Source organism: Protobothrops mucrosquamatus, unplaced genomic scaffold (genome assembly GCF_001527695.2).
Source record: "Protobothrops mucrosquamatus isolate PMUCROS unplaced genomic scaffold, P.Mucros_1.0 scaffold4417, whole genome shotgun sequence".
NCBI lineage: Eukaryota > Metazoa > Chordata > Lepidosauria > Squamata > Viperidae > Protobothrops > Protobothrops mucrosquamatus.
Window position 1 is genome coordinate 80,330 of NW_015390330.1, and position 14,471 is coordinate 94,800.

At 45.6% G+C, this 14,471-nt stretch overlaps 1 protein-coding gene across 1 annotated transcript in view; it reads right to left on the reverse strand.

Moving 5' to 3' along the window:
• The window catches only part of LOC107298995 (antigen peptide transporter 2-like), a 20,102-nt gene extending 10,938 nt beyond the window's left edge, over positions 1–9,164 (reverse strand). Inside the window, 5 exon segments of the mRNA XM_029286657.1 lie at positions 681–878; positions 2,883–3,088; positions 6,155–6,285; positions 7,729–7,843; positions 8,678–9,164. Coding sequence (XP_029142490.1) covers positions 681–878; positions 2,883–3,088; positions 6,155–6,285; positions 7,729–7,843; positions 8,678–9,161 — 1,134 coding nt within the window. The 5' untranslated portion in view covers positions 9,162–9,164.
• Between the last annotated feature and the right edge of the window lie 5,307 nt (positions 9,165–14,471).

The window sequence follows — 14,471 nt, forward strand, 5'->3', positions numbered from 1 at the left end:
GTTCTAACACAATTCTCAAGTATATACTCTGGCCAGATGATTACATAACTGGTCCAGCACAGTAGTATTCCCTGTGATACTCTATGGAAGTGAAAGTTGGACTTTAAAGAGGAAGAATAGGAAGAGTATTGACAGTTTTTAACTGTGGAGTCACAGAAGACTCCTGAGAATATTACAGACAGTCAAGAAAACAAACCGAGTGTTCTCACTCAAGGCACAAATGATAGACTCAAATTGTCCTACTTCAGACACATTATGCGGGCACTCTGCTTCCTGACAAAAGCTCCAATGACAGGAAAGGTGGAAGAGGATGACCAGCAGCAAGGTAAATGGATTCAGTTACAGAATAGTGAGTAGAATAGAATGGAATGGAATGGAATGGAATGGAAATAGAAATAGTAATAGTAATAGTAATAGTAATAGAAACAGTAATAGAATAGAAATAGAAATAGAACAGAACAGAATAGGTACCATTTCAGATGAATGCACCATTAGGAGACTTGAAAGAACAGGCTAGAGATAGATCATCCTGGAGAAACTTTATGTGGTTGCTAGGATTCAAAAAAACCTTGGCGACATTACGACTTGACTACAACTCCCAGAATTCTTCAGCCAGCCATGCAGTCCACAAGTCTTAAAGTTGCCAAGGTTGGAGACCCCCCGAGTCCTAGAGGACTTACCCGTACAGCGAATAAGTAAACGATCCTTTCCAAGTCTCTTTGGTTCCTCAGCCGGCAGGTGTCTTCCAAGGACGCCTCATAGCGCTGCGATTCCTCCTCCTCAGTGGCAAAGCTGCGCACCGTCTGCACGGAGGAGATTACCTCATGCACCACCTCCTCTGAGTGGGCCACCGAGTCCTGGATCGCCTTCAGTAAAGCCTGGGTGGATCATGAAGGAAGCGGCAAAATGAGCCTCCTGAAAGCGACCTTGGATCAGGCATCTTGCTGGTGGTGGTGATACCCAAACCCAAATCCAGTGGCCTCATTTGGAGGGGAGAGACTCCAAAAATGTTTCACTCCACTTCCCTCTATTTTATTTCAATTATTTCTCACTAGCAGGCGACTGGATGCCTAAGTGCAAGCCAGAATGTCAAGGTTCTGACTGACGAACCCAACTGAGTACGCACCGACAAGACGATCCAATCTCTTAATGCAAAACTTTATTGAGTACATCATTTTGGCACAAATGAAAGCAAAAACCAGCTCTGGTTACTTCCCGCGCAAACCACGATAATTAAAATACAGAATTCTCCCTCCCCCTATTAGTGCAGGTCACACTGTCCAAGCAATTGTCAAAATATTGTTATGTGTTATTGTTATGCTTTTGAGCAACGTGGTGCAACTAAGGTAACATACAACATATGACCGACAATCTTTGCTGGCATGGCAAGTTTTTAGCTGTTTCGGAACTGTTGGTGAGACCGTTAAAAGTCATTGGCGCTGTTTGAAATTGCTCTGCCAGCAGCAAGATCTGACTGCTGGCCCAGCGACGGATTCTATTGCAAATCAGGGCTGTTTCCAAAGGAGGCCAAGGAGGAGAGGTCCCAGGGCTTATGGAGCTAAGGAACTAGAGGAGGCTGTCGGCAGGCCCAGAGGATGGGAGAGAGGCTTTTGGAGGAGTTGGTGGCGGTGGCCGCGTTCTCCAGGGGTGAAAAGAAGCGAGGCCTCTTTAAGGAAAAGATGGAAGAGACAGGATCAGAAAAAGGAAAGGAGGCGAGGTTGTCGTGCAGGAATACAAGCTAATTTGAGGGATAACCCACATGGAGCTCCATTTCCATCTGTCCTGTTTGCCATCTTTTGCTCCCTAGAGACTAAAATGGAAGATCTGTAACTTGAGCTGGCCACGAACAAGGAGTGTATATCGGAGGTGGTGACCCTTTGAGAGCTCTATGCAACGAAATTTCATTTTGATGTAGGCCGATTGGTGTACATTCAAAGTGACAATAAAGTTGTTGTTGTTGTTGTTATTATGAGAAAGTGTTTCTGTGGGTTGGCCAACACCTGCTGAAACGTCCTTGGTTCACACGGCTTGACTTCTTATCTGGAGCCTGCATTCCATACCCCCCTCTCCTCCCCCCTAGTGCGTTGGCAAGCTGAGAAGCAGTAATGGTAGCAATATCACACACACGCTTCAAGCTTGACACAGAAAAGGAGGTATACCCTCCCATTATTATTTCTGGGAAGGGGGGGGTTTCATTTACGCTAATTAAAAGTTGGGTTGTCTATGGAGATTCTCAATCATCCAGGTTACGGTTGTCTCAAAGGTGCTTTTTTCCAAAAGGCAACTGGGCTTTCTTGTGTTTTTTTTTTTCCTTTGAAAATATTTCATTTCTCATCCAAGGAGCTTCTTCAGTTCTAACTGACTGGTAGGTCATTCCCCCAGTTAGAACTGAAGAAACTCCTTGGATGAGAAGTGAAACATTTTCAAAAGGAAAAAAAAATGCAAAAAAGTCCAATCGCCTTTTGGAAAAAGCGTCTCTGAGATAAGAGTTGGGTTGAACCAAGGGTCCAAGAAATTCAGCATCATCAATTTTTTCCATGTTGTCTCCCTTCAGAGTGAGGGAAATTTTTATTACAGTGTATTAATTATATATTATTTATTGCCTTTACAAATAAAAAAAATGCTGTCCTGCTCATTTTACAGCCCTGTCTATTTCTAACAAACTTTGTTCTATATTTTATTTCTGAATCCCTGTAATTAATACCACCTTACAATGCCTTGGTAAGTTTTCTTCTTCTCCTCTCTGGCTTGTTTTTTCCTTTCTCTGAGCTGGCCCATTCCCTCCCTCACCCAAGCTGGGATTCCTTCCCCACATGCAGTTGGTCTCAGAAACCCAGAAATGACCACCATTCTAGGCGGCCATCTGCCTCCATGATCCCTACCTGATGACGGACATTATAGAACTTCTGGACGGCCATCATGAGTGGGGTCTCGATCAGCATTAGCAGCGTCAGGCGCCAGGACAGGCCAATCATGAATACGTAGAGCCCAATGGACTTGATCAGGGTGCGCAGGAAGATGTTGGTGTTGAGTGGCACCGAGCGGCTCATCATAGTCGTGTCTTTGGAAAGGCGGGACGCCAGAGCTCCTGTGGGCAAAGAGATTATCACTCAACAAATGCCACACTGGCAACACAGGGAGGGAGATTATAGGGAACAATCCCCACAGGAAGGAGAGGGCAAAGTCACTGATGTGGCATCGGACGATGTAGTATCCTCTTTGTAACAAGTCACCATTTCCACCTAAGTCCAGGCTATGCCCCTAGGATTTCATGGTAAGCCTCCTATTCAAGGAACATATCAGAATAACTGTCTGTGAAGATTCTCAAGTTATCCAGATCATAGTTGTGTCAAAAGTGGTTTTTATTTTGAAAAGGCAACTGGACTGATTTTTGAGGCAAAACAAGGCGTACAAAAACAGATCTGTACATTGGGGAAACAAAACCACCACTTCATAAACATATGGCATAACACAGGACCAGATTCAGGACCCATCTGCATTTGAAATATAAGGGTCATTCTTTTGAAGACAACAAAGTCCACAACTTGGATATAGAGCAGAGGTCCCCAAACTTTTGGGCACCACCAGGGACCGGTTCCGTGGAGAAAGGTTTTTCCACGGACCAGAGAATGCATAGTTTTGTGTGTTGCCTGCATCCCACAGATGGGGCTTTGCTTGTTTGTGTGGACCAGTTGCTGGCATGCTGCGGCCCGGTACCGGTCCACAGACCAGGGGTTGGGGATCCCTGATATAGAGGACCATTGGTTTGAAAGGAGGGTAAACTTTGGAATTGGAAGATGAACAAGTTAAAGAAACAATGATAAGATGGGCGAAAAATTTTGGATATAATATATCCAATGTCAACTTCCTATAAAGAAAATTTATATAAAATGTTCTATAGATGGCACTTGCCACCAGCAAGATTAGCGAAAATGTTTAAAAATATGTCAGATAGATGTTGGAAATGTAAACACAAGTCAGGCACGTATTATCATGTTTGGAGGAGATGTGAAAAAGCAAAGAACTATTGGGAAAAGATACATATTTGGTTCGAAAAGGTGTTAGGAGAACATGTTGATTTGAAACCTGAACTTTTTTTATTAGGTATAATGCCAGAAAAGACTAATAAACAAAGCTTATATTTGACTTTGCACATTACAACAGCGGCAAGAATTACATTTGCGCAATACTGGAAGAATGAAGGAGTACCATCAGATGAAGAAATAATTAAAAAAATACTAGAATGCGCAGAGATGGACAGACTGACTATGAGACTGAAAGAAAAGGAAGAAACGGACTATTATCAAACGTGGCATTTAATAATAATAATAATAATAATAATAATAATAATAATAATAATAATAATAATAAAGTTGGAAGGGACCTTGGAGGTCATCTAGTCCAACCCCCTGCTCAGGCAGGAAACCCTATACCATTTCGGACAAATGGCTGTCCGAAATTTATTTTACTACTGGCTAGAGGAAAGAATAAAGGATTAGGAATTAAATATGTATTAGCATATGTAAACTCAGACAGCACGTTGGTTGAAAAATTATTACTGTATGTATGGAAAAAATGAATAAAAAGATTATAACAAAAAAGAGGCCATTTATGTAAACATTGAGCAGCCCTCCCTCAACAGAGGAGGAAGGATAAGACACCACTTATCCTCAATTTATAATGCAATCCTTTTGACTGTTCCAAGGAGATTCCGCTTCCCTCTTTCAGGTGACCCTGAGGTCATAGATAAAACCCCAAGTGACCACATTGGCTCTCAGAGAGTGTTAAGACCAACTGACAGCAAAGAAAAACCACAATCTTTCCATTCCCCCACCGTCACCATCCTCTCAGGATTTATCATTCCCCCCCATTAATCTCAACTGTCAATTACTGTCCTTCCATCTCTCACAACATTCCATACATCTGATGAAGCTTCCAGGATAGGAAGTGAAACATCTTGTTTTTCCTCAAAAAAAAAAAAAAAAAACCACAAAAAAACAGTCCAGTTGCCTTTTCAAAATAATAACAGACTAACAGAGTTGGAAGGGACCTTGGAGGTCTTCTAGTCCAACCCCCTGCTCAGGCAGAAAACCCTATACCAGGGGTAGGCAACCTTGGCTCTTTTATGACTCATAGACTTCAACTCCCAGAATTCCTGAGCCAGCATAGCTCAGCTTGGAAACCTCTCCCTTTCCCCTCAGCATGGCTGACTCAGGAATTCTGGGAGTTGAAGTCCACGAGTCATAAAAAAGCCAAGGTTGCCTACCCCTGCCCTATACCATTTCAGGCAAATCCATTTCAGTCCAATCTCTTCTTAAAAACCTCCAGTGTTGGAGCACCCACAACTTCCGGACCGGAGGCAAGTTGTCCCACTGACAACTGAGCTTCGTTTTTTTTTTGTTTTTTTGTTTTAAATCAGCCAAAGGTTGCATTCTCTTGGGCAGGTTAAAAACTCCCTCGCAGCCAACTTCTGCGGATCTTTAAAAAAAGCTGATTAAGCCTAAATCTGATTAGTACTTGAATGAGAGACCACTAGGAGAGCAGACTGGATTGAAAAGGTAGGGGGAAAAAGAATATCCCAGAAGAAAGTCAAATGAAGACACGTCTTTAGGGCCGGTAAGGAAAAACACGGTTGCAACCAAGTTGTCCCCGGGAGCAGAGTTTATCCCAAAGCAAAGCCCAGCTATGGCATTAGTTCTGCTTGAAAGGCTAAGATGAGACCTGACTGATACATGGATGGGAGGCCACCAGGAAATCCCAAGTGTGTGTCTGTGTGTGTGTGTGAGAGAGAGAGGGGGGGGAGGGAGGGAGGGAGGGAAGGAGGGAGCAGAAAGTGGCACTGGTAAAGCACTTCCATCTTTCCCCCCCAAAATATTAAATGAATGGTCTGCCTAGTCCAGGGGTAGGCAACCTTGGCTCTTTTATGACTCATGGACTTCAACTCCCAGAATTCCTGAGCCAGCCATGCTGAGGGGAAAGGGAGAGGTTTCCAAGCTGAGCCATGCTGGCTCAGGAATTCTGGGAGTTGAAGTCCACAAGTCATAAAAGAGCCAAGGTTGCCTACCCTTGGCCTAGTCATTAGTCAAGCTTCATTTAAGAGACTCTTTTCCTTTAGACAGTTCCAGAAACAGCAGCTGCCTGTTTGGGCCCTCACCTGTTTTCACCTCCTGGAAGAAGGCCAGGTCTTGCCGCACCAGAGAAGAGAAGAGTAAGTTGCGAGTCCGGATAACCATCCGTGAGATCGTGAACATGAAGAGCCCCCCACGGCAGCTGCCAAACACGGAGCTAGAAAGAAAAAACAGCAAGGGGGGGAGGGTTGGTTCCTGCTTCACCAATGGAAACTGAGTCACAGCTCCAGGTATGAGCACGTACCGGATTTGACCCGGGTGCAAAAGCAAAGAAATGTTCACTCGGACAGATCTATCCCACCGTTTGAAATTAACTTACTTCTGACGCTCTTCCCTCCATTTTGAAACGGCTTTCATTTTCATGTTGAATTTAAATCAGTGACAAGATCCCTGATACCAGCCAAGAACGGATGTTCCTTTAGAACAGTGTTTCTCAACCTTGACAATTTTAAGGCATGTGGACTTCAACTCCCAGAATTCCACAGCCAGCAATGCTGGCTGTGGAATTCTGGGAGTTGAAGTCCACATGCCTTAAAATTGTCAAGGTTGAGAAACACTGCTTTAGAAAGCTTTTTTTGTTTTTGTTTTTTCAGATTTGTATTCAAGGGATAGATCACAAGTTTTAACTGGCTAGACTTCTGCCAGGTTGCAAAACAAGCAGCTAAGAAAAAAACAAGGGCTAAGGTTTGCTTCAGGAGGACTCCAGAGAACAACCTAATTTTCAGATCTTTCTTGAGGTCTTAAAACATTGGGTGGGTTCAGTTCTTTTAGGCCTCACTTGGCCTTTCACTGGCAGGCCAGAAGGGAAAAAGCACCTCCCCTGGAGTAAGCAGCTTTGGGACCCAACAACTGACAAAGCCAAGATCAAAACCACATTTACGGCAGAGATCTGGCTGAGCTCAGTTGATCTCAAAAAGACAAGCAGCATCAAAGCTGGCTGGCACTGGGACAGGAGGCCACTAGGAAATCCCAGAGCAGAGGTTACACTAGGACAGTGGTGGCGAACCTATGGCACGGGTGCCAGAGGCGGCACTCGGAGGCCACTCTGTGGGCACACGTGCTGTTGCCCCAGCCTTGCCTCCCCCCGTGACCCCCTCCTCACCAACAGCCCCCCTGGAGGAGAGTCGCCCCCGAGCGTGGCCCACGCGGAGCAGCACAGCCAAGGACATGGCAGCCAGGCAGCGTACACAAGTCTCTGCCCTCACACCCCATCATGCACAGTCGATGCTGCGGGGCGCAGGCAGAGGGCGTGGCCGCCATAGTGCTGCTGGGCTGCCTGGGCGATCTGCAGCGGGCCCTGGAGGTGGTGAGTGGCCTCCAGGGGCCAGTTTTTGGGCACTCGGTCTCTAAAAGGTCCGCCATCACTGCACTAGGAAGTAAAAAAAAAAAAAACCATCCCCAAAGAAGGCAACAGTCAATAGCTTCCTTACAGCTGGCAAAAAAATGCCCCAGTATCTCCATGAAGGCAACTTCATCCAACGGGATCACCCCTTGTACTGCCTTGTGAACAAGACGCCGGGCAACAACAGAACCGTAATCCTGGGTGTGTATTTAAGGGCAGCTGCAGCAAAGGTGCTGGTGGGGCCTGGAATAAGCTCACCTTGCAAATGAGATCAGGAAGAGTAGAGAGATAGCTGTGGAAAAGGCTTCTGCGTCATATTTGGTGCCCAGGATGTCAATCAAACGCCCGGTGTAATAGGGCAGGAATGTTTCACCTGCAAGGGGGGGGCAAGAACAGAGGAGGTAATGTAGGACCTCTAATCAGGAAAGGCAGCTTAATACACACACACACACACACACACTGTAAATTGTATGTCTGTTCTGTGAAATGCAAGGAAACCATGAGCTTTTTGATCCAGGGTTCCCTCCCCAACTATGGAAAGAATGGGGCAGCCCCTCAAAATGGGAGAAAAGATGCTCGAATTGGACACTGAAAGGGCTGAATGGAGAGTTTGGAAGATCCTGTCTTCCTGTCCATATCTCTTTTCATCCTGGAAAACAGGACACACCCTGGTGAAAGCAAGTTCAAAGCCAACAGCCGAAGCCTCCAGAATTCCACATTTTATCTGGGCAGGAACTGCTCCGTGGCAGGAGGCAACCAAGAAGGGAATCAATCAGAGGGGATTCAGGGAGAACGTCAAAAGGAGCAGCAGAATTTCAAAGACTGAGGTCAGGTCTATTAAAGACCTTTTGGTGCGACTGAGTTATTTTATTTTCTTTAGTGTATGGGGTGATTGCAGCCCTGGTGACTATTTGTGGTTCTCACAAGATTCGCCTTTCTCGCCATGCACATGTATACATAACCCGAACCAGGCTGTTGTTTCTCTGTGTCATATAATATATGTGGGTCTATGCATAATTCTGTATTTATTTATGGCATATTTATGTAGTGAATATCGGAGGTGGTGACTCTTTGAGAGCTGTACGCAATGAAATTTCATTTTAATGTATGCCGATTAGTGTACATTCAAGGTGACAATAAAATTATTATTCTATTCTCTTCATTTCTCCTACGACATAGAGAATGATTTAATCCAGGACCAACTCACCAATCACCGCCAGGACGAGGAACAAGAAAGCGCCAGTGAGATACAGCTTGTCTGGACAGAAGAGCTTGAGCATCTTACAAAGGGTGGCTTTGTCTTCTTTCCGGGACTCCTTTGGGCTTCGTCCTTCTGCCAGGATCCCACAGAGGAGCTGGGAGAAGCCCACCGCCCCGTAGATTGCCAGCCACCAAGACCAAGCAGCCGAAGAGACCAGGAGGGGAGGGTCCCCAAACCAGTGTCCCACCAACAGGTACAAAGGGGGCAGGATGCTGACTGCAGCCACCGTGCAAAAGGACATTGGGGAGGTCCGACCCACGGAGAGCAGGCCCCTGACCCCCAAGAGAACCAGCAGTCGGAGAGCGGCCTCCAGCCAAGCCGCTGAGACCCCCAAGGGGACCAGGGAGGAGCTCCATCCATTCAGCAAGGAGAGCAGGATTCGGTCGCAGAAAAGCAGGGGAATTGCCTGAAACACGACAGGGACCGGCATCTTGCTGACGGGCTCTGGGGAGAGACAGAGAGAGGGAGGGAGGGATTACTGTTTATGGGAATCCAGGGATTATGGATTTAAGAGGAGGATCACTGCAGAAGGCCTTTGAGGGAGAAAGGGGGAAGGAGGAGGAGGAGGAGGAGAAGGAGGGAGAGATGGAGGAGGAGGGAAAGAAGAGGAGGAGGAGAAGGAAGGAGAGGTTGAGGAGGGAAAGAAGAGGAGAGAAAGAAGAGAAGAGGGAGGAGGGGGGAAAGAGGAGGAGGAGGAGGGAATGAGGAGGAAAAGGAGAAAGAGAAAGAGAAGGAGAAGGAATTCAACTAAACTGTCTCCCAATACTGTACCACCCAAGATCTTACATCTAATCAGCTGACTTCCCAGCAACAGATTCCTTGGCCTAAATATTTATTCTGAGTGCAGCAGGTCATGCGGCACCTTGGGGAAAGATCAAATTCACAGTCATTTAGGTTTCTTTGGTTAGGGGACACTTTTCCGCTCTGCCTCATGTTCTCCGTTCCCACAGGCACTCCAGCACTGCTCATGAAGGCTGAAATAAGAATAACAGAGCTGGAAGAGACCTTGGAAGTCATCAAATCCAACCCCCTGCTCAAGCAGGGCACCTATACCATTCCAGACAAGTGATTGTCCAGTCTCTTCTTTAAAAAACCTCCAGTGATGGAGCACCCACAACTTCCGAAGGCGAGCCGTTCCCACTGGTTAATTGTTCCCACCGTTAGGAAAATTCTCCTTAATTCTAGACTGCTTCTTTGTTCCGTTTCCTTGGCAAAGAAACCCCAGAACTGTGACAGAAGCGTTTGAATATCCAGGTCGGTTCGTTTAGGCCAGGGGTAGGCAACCTTGGCTCTTTTATGACTCATGGACTTCAACTCCCAGAATTCCTGAGCCAGCTATGAATTCTGGGAGTTGAAGTCCATGAGTCACAAAAGAGCCAAGGTTGCCTACCCCTGGTTTAGGCTAGTAAGGATTTGAACCCCGCTCCCATCCTCCGGAGTAGAGGCGCGACGCAAAAGAGGACCCCAAAAGTTTGGATCCCGCGCAAAGCAAGAGGAAACGCGTCCGGGTTAGTTCTTAAGAAGGCAGGAAATCGAAGGCGACTACGCAGCTACTTCAGTGGACTGCGCTCCCCCTAATCCGCAGCCAACAATGAGCAGCCGGGCTAGATGGGAATGATGGGGAGTGGAGTCCCCCGCACCTCCGCAGCCGCTCAGTCGCCCAGATCAATGCAACCCTCCGCCCTTTCCCCAGCCTCTCACCTTCCTGCCGCGGCCGGGAAAGCCCTTCCGTCGCGGGCGTTTGGTCCTTCTCGATCCGAAGCCTCGTTTCAGCCGAGCCGGGCTGAGCTTCTCTCTGTCTCTCTCTCTCTCTCTCTCTCTCTCTGTGTCCCCCAAATTCGCCGCACTCACCGCCACCTCCGCAGAGCCGAAAATCCCCCAACGCGGCGCTTTTGCTTTCGATTTCGTAAGGGAAATTCCTCCCCGCTTCTACCAGCCTGGTGACCGCCAGATGGCGCCCGCGTTCCGCTGTGCAAGCCTAGTAAACGCCCGATCTCTCTCTTTTTTTAAAAAACAAGTTTTATTAATTTTTCCATTTTTACATCCAAGTAATTAGGAAGCAGCGTGGTGATAGGGTAATCAAAAATCCAATAACAGAATCATTCATATATATATATATATATATCTCAGGTTACCTCATTAAAAGTTCCCTCCCTATTTCCCTTAATTTTTATATCATATTCAAGTTAATACATTTCTAGACAGAGCTCAATCAATCAATACATTTATCAGTACAATTTTACTTATACATATCCAAATCCTGTTTTTTAAGTTTTACTTCATTCCAATTACCATGTTCCAATTTAGCCATTAATAACCATAATAATTAAACTTCGGGTAACCCTAATTTCCCTCATTTCATTACCAAATAATTATCGTGTCTAGAATACACATATTATTCCGAAAATTAGATTCTTACTTTATTTCACAAATATATTCTATTTCTCGTCCTGGTAGCTCCTCATTTGTTAATAAAATATCTTTCAGTGTCACAAACCCATTTCCATATTACAATTCAAAACTATAATCTAACAATTAATTTTCATTTCCTTTATAAATCTAGGTCCTAAATATTAAATCAATCAATATCTCTAAAAATCTCCTTAACCCGTTAAATAAAATTTTAAGCTATTCTACCAGCACGGTGACCTCCAGATAGCGCCCGCGTTCCGCTGTGCAAGCCTAATAAACGCCTGATCTCTCTTATTTTGATTTTATTTTACAGAGTAACTGAACAATAAGGTCATAAAATGGGACAAAACTGACTAACAACTCTCCTGCTTAGCCAAAGAAATGTTGAGCTCAATTGTGGTCATAAGTCCAGGACTACCTGTAGTTTTATCCAGACAGTTAATGTTTAAAAGTATCCTTTTACACATTGTAAGCTGCCCATTCTTTTGGGAACAAATAAACAAATTAAAACTTTTGATCGCCTTCTCCTGCCCAGAAACAATCCTATTATCCCATATTTTTGGCACTCTACTATCTTAGCTCCTTGGTGGATGTTTACAACAATCACACCTGCTCTTCCATTTCAGCTGTAAATTGAGGAGCACAACCGGGGTGTGTTTCATGTCCCCCCCCAGCTTTCACAAAAGGGGTGGAGCCAAAGACAAATTGGGGAGATGCTCAGGAAGGAAGTGAGACAGTCACTATGCTTCAGATATCTGTTTTATCCCTTAATTAAATTAAAACCTTCTAAAATTCCAAACATAAAAAAGAACCTGGGGTGAATTTATTTGTTTGCTCCATTCAGGCATCCTGTCACAATTCAAAGTGTTTCCTTAATAAACCCAGCAATTGAAATTCCTGGAAGAGAATTGCAGAACAGAGAGACAGAATCAAGATCGCGTGAAGTATTAATACCACTTTACAATGCCTTGGTAAGGCCACACTTGGAATACTGCATCCAGTGTTGGTCACCACGATGTAAAAAAGATATTGAAACTCTAGAAAGAGTGCAGAGAAGAGCAACAAAGATGATTAGGGGAGGCTAAAACATAAGGAACGGCTGCTGGAATTGGGTATGTCTAGTTTAATGAAGAGAAGGATTAAGGGGGACACGATAGCAGTCTTCCAATATCTCAGGGGCTGCCACAAAGAAGAGGGAGTCAAGCTATTCTCCAAAGCGCCTGAAGGCAGGACATGAAGCAACGGATGGAAACTAATCAAGGAGAGAAGCAACCTAGAACTAAGGAGAAACTTCCTGACAGTTAGAACAATTAACCAGTGGAACAACCTGCCTCCAGAAGCGGTGAATGCTTCAACACTGGATTTTTTAAAGAAGAGACTAGACAGCCATTTGTCTGAAATGGTATAGGGTTTCCTGCCTGAGCAGGGGGACTAGGTGACCTCCAAGGTCCCTACCAACTTTATTATTATTATTATAACTCTGGGTGTAAGTATTAACTCTGCCCACCTTCAATGAAAACATCCCTTGAATCCTCTAAGGAACGAGAAGTGAAGAACAAATTATACATAATTAAAAATGCATCTTTATAATCATAATTCTTGAGGGATTCGCATTTACTTTTCCCCAAAGAGAGATTCCTGCTCTCTGCCTCGTGTTCTTTGACCACTTGCTTACCCTCTGACTGCCAACATCCTGCAAACCTGCATTCAATTTTTAAACATGGGTTATTTTAAGTTGCGATCCAGCGTTTCCTTGCATGCTTGAATTTGTCAGGAGTGCCGCTTGAGCAACTTGCCAGGAAATCCGTGGGCAGAATCTGCGTAGAAAACTCCCTATCTAGTGCAGTTGGGAGTGGTGTGTGTATGCATGGTAGGAATAAAATTTGAGTTCCCTCTAAAGCAGGGGTCCCCAACCCCCAGTCTGTGGACCCGCATCAGTTCGCAGTGTGGAAAGTCAGCCCCCCCAGAAGGAAATATTAAAAGGGCAGAAAAATATATTTCCTCAAAGGATCTTACAGAGGTAGAAAAGCATACCCAGTTTTCTTAACAGCCCCAAGTTTCCCTCCCCCAGGCAGAAACCAGCTCTGTAGAAATGCAGATGTAATAATCCATTCAGGAAGGTTTAAGCTAGAAGATTAAGAAGACAAAGACACCTAAAACTCTTAAGACAGGTCATAATAGGATTAACACAAGAGATGCCAAAGGGGCACACTCAGACTCAGGTCAAAATACATGACACAGGAAATACAAAGCCTCAAACAGGAACAGGAAACAACCTTAAGAGCCCCAGAGGGTATAAAAACCCACTCCCTATATGTGCTCTCTCTTTTTTCTTCCAGAGCCATCTTTCTGTCTTGCTCTCCTCTTCAATAAACTGCAACCTTCTTTCTAAAGCAGTCGCCATGTTGTTTATTCCCAGCTTGGACTGAACCATGATGAAGACTTTTCCTTCCACAGCAGCATACCAGAAATCGGCCTGTGTAAACAAATGAAGCCCCATCCACACAGGATGCAGGCAGCAAGTGAAACTATGCTTCCTCGGGTCTGTGGAGAAACCTCTCTTCACAGAACCGGACCCTGGTGCCCCAAAGGTTGGGGGTCATTGCTCTAAAGCAGGGTTCCCCAACCTTTCCAGGTTGATAGCCTGGAGAGGGAGGGGAGGAAAAGAGAGAATGGTTTTCTGGGAGGGGCAGGTGCAAGAGTATCTATTGCTCACGCGAGTGGGGCCAAGCGCACTCATGCTGCTCGCGTGAATGAGGCCTCAAGCAAGCACCCGTGACACATGAGTGAGGCCCCGAGCACCCACGACACTTGCACAAATGGGGTTGGGAATGGCCGGAAACGCTCATGTGAACGAAGCCCCGGCGCTTGTGCAAGTGAAGTCCCAAGTGGCCTCATGAGTCCCCAAGCACCCACAACACTTGCATGAGGCTCCAGCACCCACAACACTCATAAGAGAGGCAAGTGCCTGCGACGCTCACACTAGTGGAGCTCCGCGTGCCCCCGACCTTTGTGTGAAGGAGGCCCCGAGCACCCCCAATGCTAATGTGAGTGGGGCTGTGAGCACCCCCAATGCTTGCACGAGTGGGGTTGTGCCCACACATGCACACACACCAGCCAGCCACTCACACGGCCCTGTTGCGTATATAGGATACGGACTGTGTAGTGGGATGCGGCCCACAGGTTGGAGACCCCTGTTCTAAAGATTCAGAATGGGAGCTTCCAATAGTACCAATTTTATTTTCCACCATCAAAGAGACGTATTCTCGTTCAGACATCCAGACCACTTTTAAATTACAAATCAGAGCCAAAAGAAAAACGAGCTCAA